Raw genomic sequence first — 17,101 nt, 5'->3', positions numbered from 1 at the left:
TGGGTTCCCCGGAGGACTGAGGACTTTCACTAGGATCCCCAAAGAATGCATATGCAGGAACTTGATTCTTCAAGGTACTATTACTACAGACCAGGGCGGGTAAATTCTGAAGGGCTAGAGAGTAAATATTTTAGAGGTTACGGGCTACACACTCTGTCACAACTACTCACCTCCACTGCTGGAGCATGAGAGCAACCATAAGCAGCATGTAAACAAATGACGGTGTTCCAAGAGAAAGTGACCTACAGACACAGGTCGCAGGCCAGTTTGCAGCCTGTCTTAATGCAGTGTGTTCCAACACCTGCCCCAAGCCTCATCCTGAGCATGTACTTTTCTAGAGCCTGATCCAACTGCAAAGATGACAGCTGAGTCACTGCCTTTCTCCTTCGGGACACTGTCCAGCTGGGAGCTGGAAGCCTGGTATGAGGACCTGCAGGAGGTGCTGTCCTCAGATGAAAATGGGGGTCCCTATATCGCCACCCCTGGAAATGAGGAGGTGAGAATGCTAGCCTAAAGCTAGGGGGAGTCTCAGCCTTCCCTTCCCAGCTAATGTCTAGCCTGCCTTTGCTCGTTTCCTTGAAGGAAGAATCAAAAACATTCACCACTCTCGACCCCGCCTCTCTGGCTTGGCTGGCTGAGGAGTCAGGAGGAGCAGAGGTCACGAGCACCTCCCAGAGCCCTCGCTCTCCAGATTCCAGTCAGAGCTCCCTGGCTCAGGAGGAAGAGGAGGAAGAGCAAGGAAGACCCAAGAAGCGGAAACAGTGTGGCCAGTCCCCGGCCCGAGCTGGGAAGCAGCGCATGAAGGAGAAGGAGCAGGAGAATGAAAGGAAGGTGGCACAGCTCGCTGAGGAGAACGAGCGGCTCAAGCAGGAAATCGAGCGCCTGACCAGGGAAGTGGAGGCAACGCGCAGGGCTCTGATTGACCGCATGGTCAATCTGCACCAGACGTGAACATTCAGGACCACCGCCCCTCTCGGTGCCTACCTGCCTTTCTCGGAAGTGGCTACTTCCTCACCAGTGCCAACGACGCGACCCTCAGCCGCGTATGTTCAGTAGGGGAAGCTCGGGGAGACGAAAGGAAAGGGTCTTGGCATGTGTACAGAGGTTGTACGTTCATTTATTACTGTCCGTATCCAGTAAAGTGACTTTCTATGAGTCAAGGTCTCACTTTTTCTTCTTGCCTTTAGGGGTTTCCAGGGGTTTTCCCTCCGCTAGAGCCAACTGTTTTTTCAGATCCAAGAGTTTAGCCACCTCCGCAGCAACCTGGTTCTTGTCTGCCTTTTGTGCTTTCAGCTCACGGACAATGTTGCCCTAAGAGGGAAGGGGCAGGGAATGGGAACAGTCAGGCTAGAAAGGACCTATTCAGGTTCGGCTTTTCTAGCACCCCAAGGCTAAAGGTTTGTACCTGTTTTGTCACTTCATCCATCAGCATTTGTACCTGCTGTGGCCCAGCTGGTGTCTCGGCCTCTACAACCGGCGCGGGGGCTGCTTTTGCCTGGGGAACAACAACGGTTACCACCTGCCAGCACAAAGCCCTCCTACCTCAAGGCTCACAGAAAGCCTCGGGAAAGTGGTTACCTTTAACTTCAAGGGCTCTTCTAGCTAAGACAGGAAAGAAAAACTGTAGTGAGGAAGCAGCAGGACCAAAAGATGGCAAGAGTGCTGAGGAGGCCTACTTGGGGACACTAGGGAGACGGCGCTGCGGCGGCTGCTGGGGAGCGCGGTCTCGCTTTCTCACCTGGCCCCCGCCGAAGCGCTGCCGCAAGCTTTCAATCTCGTCATTTTCCAATTTTTGAAACAAGGGACTGATCTGTGAAAAAAAGAGTTCTAGAATCATTCACTGATTAGGCATAAACTCTACCAGACGATGCAAAGGACTTCCTCACCCCCAATGCCTGACATGTTAGCTGTTTCAGAGGAAATGTGAGTGTAACACCGAGCAAGGACCTGATGATTTTAGTGAATAATCAGAAGCAGCACTGGCATTCACTATAAAAGCCCAAAAGTGTTAACGATCAAAGACTGTTTCAACTATTTAACGATGCCAGGCTGAGGTGTGTACTTTGTCACCTTGTGTGTCACAGAAACAGCTATTCTGTTCTCCCTGCTCACCTCCCTCCCACCCGCACGATGGTGGCCTGGTAACCCCGGTGTTCCTTCAGACAGCGACTGCACAGCAGTTCGCTGTATGTGCCAGGGCATGAAGAACAGTGGGGTTATGTACATGACAGAAAATACTGGGCTTCTGAACAGTACCAAGGGTTTTGTATCAGAAACGAACCCACGTGCAGCATGGGGTGAGTGGAGAAGGGGTTGAGAGAATGGCTATAAGAATCTCATGCCCAAACTAAGTTCTCTGACCCTGCCTCAAAGGCTGCCTGGAAAGGTAGGCATTTTAAGAGAGACTGTGCTGTCTCTCAGAGACCTACGGTGCCAATCTGGTGTCCTGCCGGTAAGGTGCACAGGAAGCTGGGGGGTAGGATGCCGCAGGCTGCAGGCGGGAGCTGCAGCTGGGCTTGGATGGTGGCGCTGACCGTGGGCATGTAAGGCTGCAGCATGACGGAGAGCAAGGCGGTGATGTTCACTGCCACGCCTGTCACTGTCCCTGCCCGCTGCCTGCGGAAAAAGAAATCTCAGGACCTTCAGGACGACAGCCTACTGGCCACGTTGGGCCTGCGGTCAGCCTGACGCCAGGGGAGCTACCTGTCAGCCTCGCTGCCTTTAATCCGCTTCCAGGGCTCGTTAACCTGGATGTACTGGTTCCCATGACGAGAGATGGTGAGGATGCTGCGCAGGGCGTCCCGGATCCTGGGGAGGGATCAGGCAAGCCAAGGGGTACGGTCAGAGGGGCCCAGGACGGGGCTCGCACCGCCCCAGTGGGTGCAGGTGACTCACCGAACCTTCTCCAGCAGCTGGTGGTAATGCTGGAGCTCCAGTGTGACGTGGGCTAGCAGGCGCTGATCATCAGAGGTAAGCACCATCTCAGGCACATAGCCCCCAAAAAACTTGGACACAAACATCCCAGCTCTTGATGGGCACAGGGGAGGAAAGCAGAGGAAAAAAGAGTTATTGCCCAGGCGGCTTATAGAGATTTGAGCTGATTTTCATAATTCTCCATTTTCTCGGAACGGACACCTCCTGGCTCCCTCACACTGGAAGGCAAATTAATCCCTGTTCTCTCTCCCATAAAAATGTGACTCTGCATGTAACAAGACATTCACATACAGATACCCCTTAAAGAAACCTGATAAAGTTAAGTAATTGTTTTATTTCTAAGAAGTCAGTGCTCAGAATGATCAGGCTGAAATACACGTTACTTGCTATCAACAGGTACTCCCTCTTGGAAATATGGGTAACGACTAAACCCGAAGCGGGGGGAGCCACGGAAGATGCTTCTTTAAAAGCCCAAAGTGTTAACAATCAAAGATTGTTTCAGCTATTTAATGATGCCAGGTTGATGTATGTACTTTGTCACCTTGTGTGTCAAAGAAAACAGCTACTCTGTTCTCCCTACTCACCTCCCTCAAGTGACAAAACTCGAGCACAACGGAAGTCTCCTACCCCTACGCTACACCCCTTTCTTCAGCTGAATTCTTCAGCTGCCTGCGAGTGAAATTTCTGGTAGGAGAGAACACATTTCCAATTCTCAAAGAGAATTAAAACGAAAATCTGTGAACAAGTTTGCTGAATCATACCTCAACATCCCCCAAGCGTGCACAGAAGTCAGTCTCAAGTGATAAGAAACTGACTTTCCACGTTGTCCTCCCCCTCCCCAGCACCTCCCGCGCACATCCTAGCCCTCTGCGCAGGCCAGTTTCATGAAGCAGTCAGCCCCAACCCAGCTAGCCCTCCAACTCGACCGCTCACCATGATGCCGCACCGTGTCCCACCTGTTGATGAAGTTGCCCAGGTTGTTAAGGAGCTCAGAGTTGTTCTTGAGCAACATGTCTGTCCAGGAGAAGGCACTGTCCTGGCCCTCAGGCCGAATGTACAGCAGATAGAAGCGCCAGATGTCAGCAGGGATCCCTGTGTCCTGAGCCATGTCCCCAAACACTCCCACACCCCGGCTCTTGGAGAATTTCCCATCCTCATAATTCAGGTACTCTGGACGGAGGAAGAGGAGGAGAATCAGCTGCTCAAACCACATTCTTCCCTCTGTGGCCCACTAGCTCTTCCCCCTCCCTCCCAGCAACATTTCCCCTGGAGTACTTGGTGTGCAGAACTCAGGGACGTCCGTCCTCTCCATTCTGGCCTTTTTTTTTTTTTTTTTAAAGACTTTATTTTTGCGTAGAAGAACTGGGGTGCAGGCCAGAGGTGCGGGGGTAGGGTGGCTGGTGAGAGCATTTGAGACAGAGTGGGGAGCAGAACAGGCAGAGCTACTGAAATACACTGCTGAGGGGAGCAGCAGGTAAAACAGCAGAGGTCTGCTGTACCTAGTTTGGGATCCAGGCCGGAGCTGTAGGCCGCCCTGGTGGTAGCGCTAAGATTTACCCCTAGGCCTCCAGGGAGGTCCATTCTGGCCTTTTAAAATTCCTTTCGCTTCTACCCATTGCAAAGTTGTAGCTTCAGACATATGAATTCTTCAGATTCTTGTTAACTTCTGGGTTGAGCTCTCATTTCTAATTATCTATTTCTTCTCAATTCCTTACTCAAGACTTAGCACCTCTCCAGGATCTTCTTCCAAGTACTGCCTCAGCCTTTATTCCCTAAGAGAACCCTCTCCAGTCATCTGTGGTACCTGTAGCAATGAGGTGGCTGACCAAGGTGTAGTTGTCCTCAGCTCCTAGGACTGAACAAGGAAAAACTATGCCGTGGAAAGGAACATTGTCTTTGGCCATGAACTGATATAGGTTCACCTGTGAATAAGGTTAGGAGACAGAATTCCTGAGATAGTCAAAGGCCCAAGGAAGATCAGACACCCAATTCCAACACCTGTAACACACACGCACACCATCCCCCCTGCACCAACAGGCTAGTGAAGAACTGCTCACTTGTTCTGGGTTCTTCCACCATCTCTCCCACTGGTCTGTGTAGTTGGCTGTGATGGACAGGTAGCCAATGGTGGCATCAAACCAGACATAGAATACCTGGAGAGTCACGAGGGGCACACATGGTAGGGTGAAGGAACACAGGTCAACCCTAAGTGTCAGACTGAAACGAGACATCATCGACACTCTTCTGCTGGCCAAGGGCCAGATGTGAATAAAGATTAAAGGGCTTTTACCTTGTCCTTAAAACCTTCTAAGGGTACAGGGGTTCCCCATTTGAGGTCTCGGGTTATACAGCGTGGCTTGAGGCCATCCCGAAGCCAAGAACGGGTGATGAAGCGGGCGTTGGGTGTCCAGTCACCGCAAGGCAGCGTCTTCCCCAGCCACGCCGCCACTCTCTGCTCCAGCTGTGGTGGCAGAGGAGGACATGGGCTGATTTAGGAAAGTCTCATCCACAGTTGGCATAAGTGACAGATATATACGATACAGAATTATATATAATTAATATCAATATGTAATTAAAATCAAGAGTCATGACTTTGATGTACCAATCCCATGTCTAGGAACTTGCTCAACGGAAAGATTCACAGGAGCGTAGCGACATGTACATAAAGAAGGGCACGGGTCAGCAAAACAGAAAATTGAAACTCCTTGCTTTGATAGGATTTAAAGAGGTATGGGGTATCGATGTAATGAAATACTTAGAAGATCACTAAAAAGAGTGAGGTAGACCTAATATAAACTGGCAAGAAAAATAATCTCTGAGACACATTACTAAGTAAAACAAACTGCAAAGTAACAACAGATGATATAATCCTATTATTAAAAAAAAAAAAAAAAAAAACAGGTTAATACAAACCCCCCAAAAATTCTGAAGGCAAATGTATATCAGTGCTTTCTTCTCAAGGGAATTTATAATTTTATGACATATTCTATGCCAATCAAAAATTTTAAAACAAGCTTGTATCACTTCTATAAGGAGAAAAACAAAGATGAATTTTCTTCAGGGACCATTTATGTGATTCATCCACATTAGATACCACAGCACCATTAACAGAAGACTCAGACAGCGCACCCTGTCCACGAGGCGACAAGGAGGCGGGCACACGCACGGACCAGTGGGAATGCAAAGTGGAACAACAGGTGTTAAGGAAAATCACTGAGGAAAATTTGGCAATAAACTTCATACCCATTTATCCTTGACACTGCAAACGATCACTTCTAAGGAATTTACCCTAAGATATACTTCCAACAATAGAAAAATATGCATGCGTTTACTCACTACAACACACATCTGTACCGCACAGTTTGCTAAATGGCAAACAGGAAATGTGTTAAATAGACTATGGTATCTACACACATAATGGAGCGTTATGCAGCTGTTTAAAAAAAGCCAGGATGATCTCTATGAACTCATGTGGAATGATCTGATAAGGAGTATTTCCAGAATGTACTGTTAAATAAGAGACAATATTCAAAAGAATATATAGTGTGCTCTTTAATATAAGGGGAAACAAAACATTATTCAAACATACAAATATATCTGCTTGTCTATACAAACACGTGAAGAGATATGAAAACTAATTCTGTACTAAAGGGAAAACAAAGCTATAAAGGATAGTACTGGCACAATTGACAAAATTGGAAAGTGGATGTAGATCAGAAACCATGAATGAAATTTAAGTTGTTTAACTCCACCGTGGTTATACAAGAATATGCCTGTTTTCTTGGGAAACACACTCAAGTATCTGAGTAAACAGAGGGAGAGAATATTCTAAAGCAAATGGAGCAAGACCTTAACAGTAGGAATCTGGGTAATGGCTACAGGAGGGCTGTCAGGGTAAAGAAAGTGAGGTTCTCTGTTCTAGCAACTGTCTGTTCCTGCACTTTTGGAGGAGAGCTTGAAATTATTTCCAAATAAAAGGTTAAAAAAGGAGGCAAATCTATTAATGTGGAAAGTTGGTGAAGACACGCTGTAAATGTGAGAGAAAGCAGGTGGCGGAGGAATGTGAATGCCGTGATCAAATTTGTACTAACAAAAAAAAATAAAAGCACCGCCACATGCAGATGAGACTTGTGAGCAAACAGAAGGACAATGAGCGCAGGAAACACCTCTGCCAGGGGGCCTGGCGTTCCCTCAGTGCCCCTAAATGTGTGGCATCCTTTCACAAAATGCACGTAGGAGTTCTCATGGAATCTAAGACATCTGAGAGTGATTCGGTGTAAGGACGTGGCAGAGGAGGCAGGAGGGGCAATGCAGGTGAGGTAAAGGGGAGGGCCACTTACTTTAGGCAGGTCCAAGAACAGGTGTTGAGAGGATTTCACCACAGGGCAGGACCGGCAGATTTTACACTGAGGGTTCTGTGAAGGGAAATTCAAAAGGGGCGAGTGAAGGTGGCCCGTCCTGGTCAGGACTGCGGCCGGGGCCCCAACCAGACGAAGGGAGAGAGCAAAGGGGTGAGCGCCAATGTGCCATAGAACTTGGCTTCATGCTTGTGTCCAGTCAGCTCATCCACTACCTGGGCCTTCCCCGTGCTTGGAGACTGATGTGAGCATAGTTGTTACAGTTTCACACTTTCCCCACTCCAAAGGGTAGGAAAAAGCATTCCTGAGCACAGAGAGGCAGGAAGCCCCACACTGTGCACATGTGCTGTGAGAGGAAGAAGGGGCAAGAAAGAGAAGACATACAGTCCTCTCCTGAGGCGATCACACTCAGCTCAGGGGGAGAAGGCCTGCATGAAAAACAAGTGCAAACCTTTACAAAGTAAAATGTTGATACTTATTTTCATGGTACAAACCGACGACACAGACACTGGAGGGATGGAGGCTAGAGGAGTAGGCACGTGGGGCTCAGTAACCAAAGACTGCAAGCGAGTTCTGATCTGAGTTTTTGGGTTTTATTAAAGATTCATTTTTTTTATTTACACAAGAGCGGGGGTAGAGGCCAGAGGCACAGGAGGGTGAGAGAATTCACCAGACAGAGCAGGGAGCAGAACAGGCAGTCGGACCGAAAGCACTGCTGAGGGGAGCAAGGGTGAGACAGGAGAGGTCTGCCGCGCCATGTGGGAATCTCCCTGACTGGCCGGGATCAAACCCGCGCTGCAGAGGCTGTGGACAGCTTCACAGCGCTGTGCTTAACCTGCTGCGCCACCAGGGAGGCCCTGATCTGAGTTTTTGGAGGTGAAAAACTAACTCTCTCAGGACCTCTCTCTGGAATTCCATATGCCTCTATACAACTGCCTGCCCGGCAGCTCTCCTTGGATGTCTACGAGAATACCAGGGTAACAAGCGCAACAGCACCACTGCACGCCCCCGGGGAGCCTGCTCACCCAGCCGGCCTACGTCTGAGAGGCGCCACCACGCACCCAGGCTGCTCAAGCCAAAACCTTACAAGCCATCGTGTCCTTAGGCTCCCTGGACGCCACACGTCCAGGCCATCCAGTTCTATGGCGTCTGCTCCAAAATCTACCACAAGTCCTTCTTTCGTTTTTCACTTTTGCTGCTGCTCATCCACCCAAGCCACCATCAGGCCAGGTTCTTCCGCTCGGAACACTCTTACCCCCAAGGTAAGAGTGGGCCTGGCTCGCTCCATCTCATTCTTCAGTAAGCTCTAAGTTCACATATCACCTCCTCTGAAAAGCCCTCCCTGATCACCAAACTATACTCTTCCCCAGAAGTTGCTATCCCATCTTGCCCGTAATTTATTCTGTAATATTACCACAGTTACCCCTTATCCACGGTTTTGCTTTCCATAGTTTCAGTTAACCGAGGTCAACTGAGGTCTGAAAAGATTATGTACAATAGAATATTATGAGGTCATGCTCACATATCCTTCTTTATAGTACATGACTACAATTGTCTTCTTTTGTTGTTATTGTTCTCTCTCATGGTGTATAAGTTATAAGTTAAACTTGATCGCAGCTAGCCATGTATGGGGAAGACACCTACAGGAGCGAGCACTATTCTCAGATTCAGGAATCCATCAGGGGTCTTGGAACATCTCCCCCAAGAACAATAAGTGACTCTAGTACTTCCTTGTCGAGTACTGGTCTGCTCCCCACACTAGACAAGTCTGTCTTGTTCACTCCTGCGTTCCCAGTACCTAGAATTGTGACTAACCTATTTTAAGGACTCAAAAAATGTTCCTAGAATAAAATGGATGAATCAACAAATGAGTAAACGTGGACTAGATGAGCAGTATTTAGGGTAGAGAAGAAAGTAAAGATCAGGTGGTCTGAGCAGGAGCAAAGGTAGGGAAGTGTGAACTCAGCTTGTTTATTTCCCACCACAAAGCTAAGACACAGTATATGTTCAGTAAGTATTTGGCAAATAAATGAGTTGCTGAGAGCTGGAGTAGAGAAGAATCACTGGGGGAAGATCTTGAACACTAAAAGCCCCGAGAGGGACAGACTGAGGGTCCCTGGAGATGAGAATTAGGTCTTCCCAGCTCCTACAAGACCCTCCGCTCACCTTGAGCTCAATGGCATTGATAAGCTTCCCGCACTTGTCGCACTGGTCACCCCGGGCCTCCTCGTAGTTGCAGAAAGGACACACGCCCTCCACGAAGCGGTCGGCCAGGAAGCGGGCACAGCGCTCACACCGCAGCTGTTCCACGGTGTCTTGCAGCACGAACCCGCGCGTCAACAACCGCTGGAAGATGTCCTGGGTGATCCTGGCGAGGCGAACGCAGGACAGGAGAGGAACAGGCAGAGGAAGTGGCAAACACCTCCTGCCACCCGACCTGGGGCCCAAACTCTTTTGGGCCAAGTGCCCGAGAAGCCAGGCTACAGGCCCCCCAAGGCAAAGGCATCGAGTGATCTGTAGGGAGTTTCACTGGATGAGCACAGAGCCCTCAGACACCCCACTGACCCTGACAGCCTGTCTTTAGCACTTCCCAGAACTGGGGTATAAACTACCAGCCCAGTTCCTTCTGCTATCAGGATCTTCTCACTGCCCCCAGCCCCAGCCTTTATCCTCCGCTTTGAAGTGATCAGAGGAACCTACTTGGTCTGCTGGGGAGTAGTGGTCCGACCGAAAATGTCAAATGAGATGTTAAACCAGCGGTAGATGTCGGCATGGATGGCATGGTACTTGTCACAGATCTCCTGAGGGGTCAGACCCTCCTCCATAGCCTTGGTCTCTGTGGCGGTACCATACTCATCTGTCCCACACAGGTAGAGCGTGTTCCACTGGCGGAGGCGGGAGTATCTGGAAGGGAACATGGCGATCACGGTGAGCTCCAGCTCAGCACCCCCACGTCCCAGGATCCCTCCAGCATCCACCCTGGCAGCATCTGGTTCTTTGGGGCCCACTCCTCCTGCAGGCACCACCCCCCATCAGCAGCTGGCTCCACCTGGCAAAGACATCAGCACTGAGCACACAGCCGATGATGTTTCCAAGGTGGGGGACGTTGTTGACGTAAGGGAGGGCACTGGTGATGAGCACGTTCCTTTCTCCAGCCACAGGCAGCCTGGTTGGGAAAGAAGAGAAAATTCCATGGGGGAAAGAAGAGGGTCAAAAGGGAACAAAAGGGCACAGGACACCCAGACACACATCTGTTCCACCGTCACAGCGACACGTATATCCGAAGTCTTTTCTCCCCCGAATACACAGGACTTTTAAGTTCCCTCCAAAAGTCACGGGACCAATCCCCAACATTTACAAGCACAGGGCCCTGTGCAGAGCGAGCAAGCTCTACTCCCGGCCCTGGCAAGTCTCATCTAACACTGATCTCCCTCCCTCTTGTTCCACTGGCCGCTCCTCTGCCATTGGTTCGTCTTCAGTCTCCAACCTCCCAGGCTTCCTCTCTTTCTTGGTTCTGTCTGGTCACTACCACTCATCATTCCCCGGACTGTGATGCCACCCAAGAACACTGACATTGCCCCTTCTCCTCAGGTGCTACAGGACCACCTCTCTCACTCCCTGAAGTGCTAACATCTCGCTACCCCACATACACGTCTTCCTAAGTCCTTCTGAACCCTCTGGCTCGTCTATGCCGACCTATGTTTTCCTTCCTCACGGCCAAACTGAAACCAGCAGACACTGGCCACTTCCTTCTCAGCAACTCTCTCTCTCCTGCCCACCTTTCCAGGATCAGCCCCAGGAAATGGCACTTAAGTCTGCCATCACTTCCTGTTTCATCATCCTTGACAGCACATCCTGGTGTCCACCCCCAAATCTCAGCAGTGACCCCTCACCAGGCCTCCTTTCAACTTTCCAAACATTGTTGACCTGTCATCTCTGGTTCCGTCTCATTCACAACTACAATACAATGGGACCACAGGAGCGCCCATGAGGACTATCTCCAGCTCTGCGGAGAAGGAAAAGACTGAATCAGCCCCATCAGGAATGGCTGCACATCGGGCCGGCAGGCCGCAAGCACGGCAGGAGGACTGCGTGTGCAAACGCACCAGTGTGATGGCCTGTCTCAGCCTCCCTCTCAGAACTCACCCTGACCAGACTGTCCATCCTGAAATATCCAGGCTCCCTGTCCAGCCTCTCGCACACCATTCCCCAAGCTCTGCCCCTGTTGACTAGCTCTTACTCCTCTCACAAGTCTAAATTCAAATGTCACTTTATTTTAGAGAGGCCTCTACGTTAATCTCCTGTGGCGTTTTCCCTCACCATGTCCTGTTCTCTTCCTTCGTAGGACCTGCCAAAACTTGTAATTATACATTCGTGCAACAGCTTTTCAAATAGCCATCTCTTGCACTAGACCAAACTCCACAAAAGCAGAGACCTGGTCTGCTCTTTTCCCTTCTGTGCATCAGTACACAGGGCCTGGCGAAGGGTGGACACTCAGATACTGACTATGTCCACAACTACAAGTATTTCATTCTGATGGCGGAATCTGTGCATGCGCAGAGACTCTCTCAGTGTAGTAGAAGACTGACTAATACGATGCTGAACGTCAGACCATGACAGGCCGTGGGAACTACACAAGGAAAACTGTAAGACTCTGACAAAAGAGGATGAGATAATAGTATGTGCAGTTTTAAGTACATTCCAGTGGCAGCATGGAGTAGGGGGTGGCAAGAGAGACAGTAAGAGAGGGTGCCTGGTGTTAGGTAGCAGCAGGAATGGATTCAAGGATTAGTTAGGAGTCAGAATCAGTGACCTGGCAGAAGAATAAATGATACAGAAAAGGATAAGGGAAGAGCGTGGATGACACCAATCCCAGTTTAGGTTTACAGCTGGAAGGCAGGAGTCACTCACTAACGCAGGTGAATAAAGGAGAAAGGAAGTAGATGGGGAAGATGACAGGTTTTGCTTCCGAATCTGCTGAGTGTGCCCTGACTGTGGCCGGCGAGGAATCCAGCAGCTAGTCTGACAAGTATGTGTGCAGCTTAGAATAGCGATCTGAACTGGAAAAACACATTTAAGTGCTATTTAACAGGTAAAGAGTAACTGAAAACACAGGCGAAGCTGGGAATAAAGAGTGGAATGTCCAAAATTAAAAGCCAGGAGACCAAAAAAAGGAAGTCTGAGAGTAAAAAGGTGGAAAATTAAAAAGAGGTTAACAAAAGAGCCCTGGCAGACAGATATTGGTTAAATCAACAATTTCCACTTACGCCACCAAACCCCACTCGCCCGCACCTACTCACACTGGCTTCTGCTGTGGCCGAAGAGGGGGCAAGCCTCCCAGGCCCTTCTCCCAAGCAGTCACAGCCATGGCGATCTCCTCCTCAGACAGGGCGGCCAGCTCCTCCTCCTAGGAAGAGGAGACAGCGTCCCACACCAGGTGAGGGAGCACATGGTGTACAGAAATGCTCTCCTGTTCTCCAAGGAAAGAGTTAGTGGCCATGCTCAAAGTCCCTCTCCATGCCACCCGCCCCCTCAGACCCCGTGGCTCTGTGGGGACCCCTGTGCTCTTTTGCAAACCTCAGGTTCGTTGCTGACAGCCTTCCCCTCCAGGGAGCCTGGTTGGGGCTGCTTTTGGAGGTAGGGCCGCAAGGCCTGGACACCCTGCTGCTTCAGCACAGTCTCTGCAGCTCGTTGACATGGCTCCTGAGAACTCAGGGTCTGGAACCAGTTGTGTAGGGCACCCAGCTCCTCTATGGTATGGGAGAAAACAGGGAGAAAATCAGCAAAACTCTGGAAAGGGGAGGCAGCAGTGGTCAACCTCCCCTTGACGGTGAAAATTTCTCCAGGTGCCTTCCCAGCTCCCTCAGTCATCTTTCTGCTATAGCTGAAAGTTACCTGTCAAATTACACCTTAAATGGGTCCTCAATATTCAATGTTCAGCAGGGTTAGGGTTAGGAGTGAAGCAATAGCCCTATAGGTCTCACCAGGGAGGTAGGCTGGGTCTTGGAGTAATGGATACAGTGCTCCCCACAAAACAATGTCAGCTAGAGATTCTGTCTCCTTTGTTGGGGAAAAAAGGGAAAAAGGTACACAGTAAGACCGCCGTCGGTTTCTTCCCAGTGGTAATAATAATATCTAACATTTCCTAAGCGCTGAGCACATGTCATGTTGGTGTTAAGCACTTCAAATGATCTCAATCCTCACAACAACCCATGAGGCGGGGACTAATATATGCCCCCAACTCAAAGAAAAAACCAATAGAAAATTACAGAGTCTAGTGATTTTTCAAGGTTACACCACTAGTAAGTGGCCATATTGGGATCTGAACACCTTGAATACGTCTTCCTTCTTAACTCTTATGACATGCAGCCTTCCCTGATCCCCATCTGAAGGTCCAACTCACCCCTGCCAGGAAAGGACAGTTTCGATGACTCAAGCTGTGGTTAATGTGAGTCAGGGCTCTTCGGAGTGGGCCAAGAACGTCTTCCCCCTTTTTGCCTTGGACCACTAAAGAGTACAGGGCGGCAGACAAAGCTGGCTGAAATGCAGGGAATACGGGTCAGGAAGGCCATGGGGATCAACCGCCTGCCCGCCATTCCCCATGTCCCAATCCCACCTGCAGTTCCGTCGCTTCCCATTCCAGCCACTGGTTGGTGAGGTCATCTTGCTCCCAGCCAGATAACAAGAAGAAGTATCTGCTCGGGAGACAAAGGAGAGTGAAATAAGAGGGCCCCATTTGTCTAGCCCGTTTCTCACCCCACAGTGAAAAAGTGGTTGCGAATAAGGTCATATAGGACAGCAGACCCTGATTTGGTTGAGTCCCCTCCCCAGGATCAAAGACCAAGACTGACCGGCAGATTGCACTTGTGGTGAAGAGATAGTTGCCACTATCCAGTTCCAAGACAGGGACCTTTGGCCGGGTCAGGAACGGGACCACACGCTCTGATGCAGACGGAAAATGGGTGAAAAACAAGGAAAAGAAAAGAAATGCTTAGTCAATGTAAAAGGACAAAACCTAGCATTCGCTGCTCAGGGTAAAAGGGAAGAAAGATGAGCAGTCTCAACCTAAAAGCTCCAGAGCAGGACCTGAAAGGGGTGGGTCGAGAATGCGCTGGCCAGACCAGCAGTTGAGACTGCCAGCTGGAAGCAACAGATGGGACTTGCAGGGGAGGTGGTGGTGTTGGGGTAGTGTTGCAGCCCAAAACTACAACAACTGAAAGTAACCAGGATGTCTGAGAAAGGCCTGAGATAACAGTGGGACACCTAGAAGGACTGACAAGAAACCCCCTGGAGTCACCCAGATGGTTACTGGCGATGAGAAGCGGTAAGCCCCAGAGAAGGGGGGAGTGGGGGTGGGGTGGGAGGGGGCGGTTTAAAGAGGGGTTTCCTAAGAACGACAAAAAGGCTCCTGGGGGTTGTCACACGAGTGAGGGTGCGGGTGAGTGTATGAAGGAGTGGGGTGCACAGGAGGTGTGGGAAGCAGGCTGACGGCACGGAGGGTCACTGAAATGGGGTGCGGGAAGATAAAGCGGAGGCTAGAGACTTCCGAGGAGGGGTATACTGAAAGCGACTGAGCGAAGTGGGTGATGAGAGATGTGACTGGGAGGGAAAGGCGGCGGGGTGGCCGAGGGTCACGGGGCGGTCGGGGGCGCTTGGAGGCTGGTGAAGACAACTGCTGCACGAGCGGGGCGCGCTTCGGTCCCGCCCCTCATTCACCACCCCCAGCACCAGCCCGACTACCTTCCGGGCCTACAGTGCTGATGAGCAGCTCCGCCCTGCCCTGGGCCCGCCCGGCCGCCGCCAGCACGGGAAGGCTCCCAGGGGCGCCCTCGCTCACGAACAGTCTCATTTCGCCGGGGCTCCCACGCTGATGCAACCGGAAGCGGTGTCCCGCCGGCAGGGTGAGCGGCCGCCGCGAGGCACGCCGGGAAATGGAGTTCTGAAGTAGGCGGTCGGCCTAGAGAGTCCCGGACAACGGACTCTTTCTCCCGGCATGCAGCGCTGGGAAACCGGAAGAGGATATCATAGAGACGGGGGCCCCCGAGACGCCGTGCTAGAGCGGCACTTCCTGGTGGGCGGGCCGGGGCAGGCGTTTGGCTTCAGGGCTTCGCACGCTGGACGCCTCCAAAGGGCCGAGCGCCCTCGGCCTTCCCTGTCGAGGCTGAGATGATAATGTCTCGTTAGCTGCTACTCGCAGTGGCCCGCTCCCCGTCCGAGTTCATAGGAATGGTAGTTTTTTTTTTTAAAGAGGCATGTATTTTAATTAATTAATTTATTTATTTATACAAGCACTGGGTACAGTAGAAGCGCGGGAGGGTGAGAGAATTCACCAGAGCCAGAGCGGGGGGCAGAGCAGGCAGAAGGACCGAAGGACACTGCTGAGGGGAGCAGCGGGCGGCAGGAGAGGTCTGCGCGCCATGTGGGACCCTCCTCCGGTGGCCGGGGAGCAGCCGGGGATCGAACCGGCGCTGCAGAGGCCGCGGGCAGCTTAGCAACCCAGCGCTCAACCGCTGCGCCACCGGGGAGGCCCCATAGGGATGGTAGTTTTATGAGTTGGGAGGGAGTTAGGATAAACTTACTTTAGTGACACAATCGAAATTCGTGTGGCTATCTTAATAAAGGAATATGACTGTTAAATAGCGATTTAACAAGTTTACAATGCAGCTACAGCTAAACAATTTCATTAAGGGGGAGAGAAGCTGAGAGGGTTGGAGTCCGATTGAGGGGAAATAGGAAGGCTAAGAGTTCGAGGATACATCCATACTATATGAGGAGTAAATGGGAAATGAAGCCTTATTCATCTTTGTACCCCTTTAAAATTAAGTCCCTAGTAGTTACGAGCTAGGCACCTTTCTAAGCACTTTGCATATATTAACTAGTTCAATTCTCAAAAAAATCTATGGTGTTTCAGGATCTTTTGATTGTAAGAAAGGTTACCCCATCTACCCAGCTTCTAGGCGCACGCTCCTGTCCCTGAGCTGCCAGGTAAGAAATCTTAATACCTTGAGGCTGCTGTACTGGGAAGGTCTCACGCCAACATTCAGACTGACAGATTCGGCTGATCCCAGCATTCCAGCCATCCCTATTAAGGTGAAGCTCGCCAGACCGGCTAACCCATCTGCCTGCTGCATACCAAGTGACCCTAGTCAGTGCCACATTTAATATAAGAATCACCAATCTGAACCCTGCCAAATTTCAAATTTCTACCCTTGAAATTGCTGTAACAAAATAGTTGTTTAGCAAAATACAGGCAAACTAAGGATAGGTTCTTTCCTTCTCATTCACTGCTGAAGAAACTGAGGCACAGAGAGGTTAGCTTGTGCCAGAAACTATACAAAGCAGTGAAGATACAATTATCAACAAAATTAATATAGGCTGCTGCCTTGGCAGAGCTCGCAGACTTCCTGAAAGTCAGAAAATCAAATAATCTTCAAAATGTGATGCAAGTTATGGTTGGGAATGTAAAGCTTGCTGTGGGAGCTCCTAATTTGGATCCCCACCAGACTCAGGAGCTAAGAGGGGCTGCCCTGGTGGCCCAGGAGTTAAAGACACAGCGCTATCAAGCTATCACCAGCCACTGCAGCATGAGTTCAGTCCCCAGCCAGGGAGCTGACCCACAGTGCAGGAGACCTCTCCTGTCTCCCCGCCACTCTCCTCAGCAGTGTATATCAGTGGATCTGCCTGTTCTGTTCCCCACTCTCTCTGGTGAATCTTCTTGCCCCCTCCCCACACAGCTGTGGCCTACACCCCAGTTCTTGTATGCACAAATAAGTAAATTTTAAAATTTTTTTAAAGCTTTATTTATTTAT

At 50.4% G+C, this 17,101-nt stretch overlaps 2 protein-coding genes across 3 annotated transcripts; one reads left to right on the top strand and one right to left on the bottom strand.

The window, feature by feature from the left end:
• Window positions 1-43: 43 nt before the first annotated feature.
• Window positions 44-3,247, top strand: DDIT3 (DNA damage inducible transcript 3). Its single transcript, XM_037515055.2, has 3 exons — window positions 44-74; window positions 339-496; window positions 583-3,247. The coding sequence occupies exons 2-3, from the start codon at window positions 359-361 to the stop codon at window positions 949-951; spliced, it is 507 nt and encodes a 168-aa protein (XP_037370952.1). The 5' UTR covers window positions 44-74; window positions 339-358; the 3' UTR covers window positions 952-3,247.
• On the bottom strand, window positions 1,101-15,174 carry MARS1 (methionyl-tRNA synthetase 1). 2 transcript variants are annotated; one of them, XM_054696733.1, is made up of 22 exons: window positions 15,033-15,174; window positions 14,144-14,234; window positions 13,909-13,987; window positions 13,696-13,830; window positions 13,277-13,352; window positions 12,870-13,042; window positions 12,593-12,699; window positions 10,342-10,458; window positions 9,993-10,196; window positions 9,459-9,660; window positions 7,275-7,349; window positions 5,225-5,395; window positions 4,992-5,087; window positions 4,739-4,856; window positions 3,891-4,104; window positions 2,896-3,027; window positions 2,704-2,808; window positions 2,430-2,616; window positions 1,739-1,810; window positions 1,579-1,602; window positions 1,406-1,495; window positions 1,101-1,311 (listed from the first exon to the last, which is right to left on the bottom strand). In XM_054696733.1, exons 1-22 carry the CDS (start codon window positions 15,139-15,141, stop codon window positions 1,165-1,167), a joined length of 2,724 nt encoding a protein of 907 aa, XP_054552708.1. In that variant the 5' UTR covers window positions 15,142-15,174; the 3' UTR covers window positions 1,101-1,164. The 2 variants fall into 2 exon arrangements, with proteins under 2 accessions (XP_054552708.1, XP_037370954.1); XM_037515057.2 differs by lacking the exon at window positions 1,579-1,602.
• Between the last annotated feature and the right edge of the window lie 1,927 nt (window positions 15,175-17,101).

This window comes from Talpa occidentalis, unplaced genomic scaffold, assembly GCF_014898055.3.
Source record: "Talpa occidentalis isolate TD23 unplaced genomic scaffold, MPIMG_talOcc4v2.1 talOcc4.16, whole genome shotgun sequence".
Classification (NCBI taxonomy): domain Eukaryota; kingdom Metazoa; phylum Chordata; class Mammalia; order Eulipotyphla; family Talpidae; genus Talpa; species Talpa occidentalis.
The sequence above is the reverse complement of the archived record's forward strand: the minus strand, read 5'-3'. Positions and strand labels throughout refer to the sequence as shown.

What these genes read in the sequence shown, in the direction of transcription:
- MARS1 (XM_054696733.1), bottom strand. Translation starts at nt 15,141, where the DNA reads ATGAGACTGTTCGTGAGCGAGGGCGCCCCTGGGAGCCTTCCCGTGCTG. An exon ending in ACTGTCCTTTCCTGGCAGGG is followed by an intron (nt 13,353 to 13,695) that starts GTGAGTTGGACC and finishes TCCCCAACAAAG; the next exon opens with GAGACAGAATCTCTAGCTGA. An exon ending in ACTACTCCCCAGCAGACCAA is followed by an intron (nt 9,661 to 9,992) that starts GTAGGTTCCTCT and finishes TCGCCTCGCCAG; the next exon opens with GATCACCCAGGACATCTTCC.
- DDIT3 (XM_037515055.2), top strand. Translation starts at nt 359, where the DNA reads ATGACAGCTGAGTCACTGCCTTTCTCCTTCGGGACACTGTCCAGCTGG. An exon ending in CCACCCCTGGAAATGAGGAG is followed by an intron (nt 497 to 582) that starts GTGAGAATGCTA and finishes GTTTCCTTGAAG; the next exon opens with GAAGAATCAAAAACATTCAC.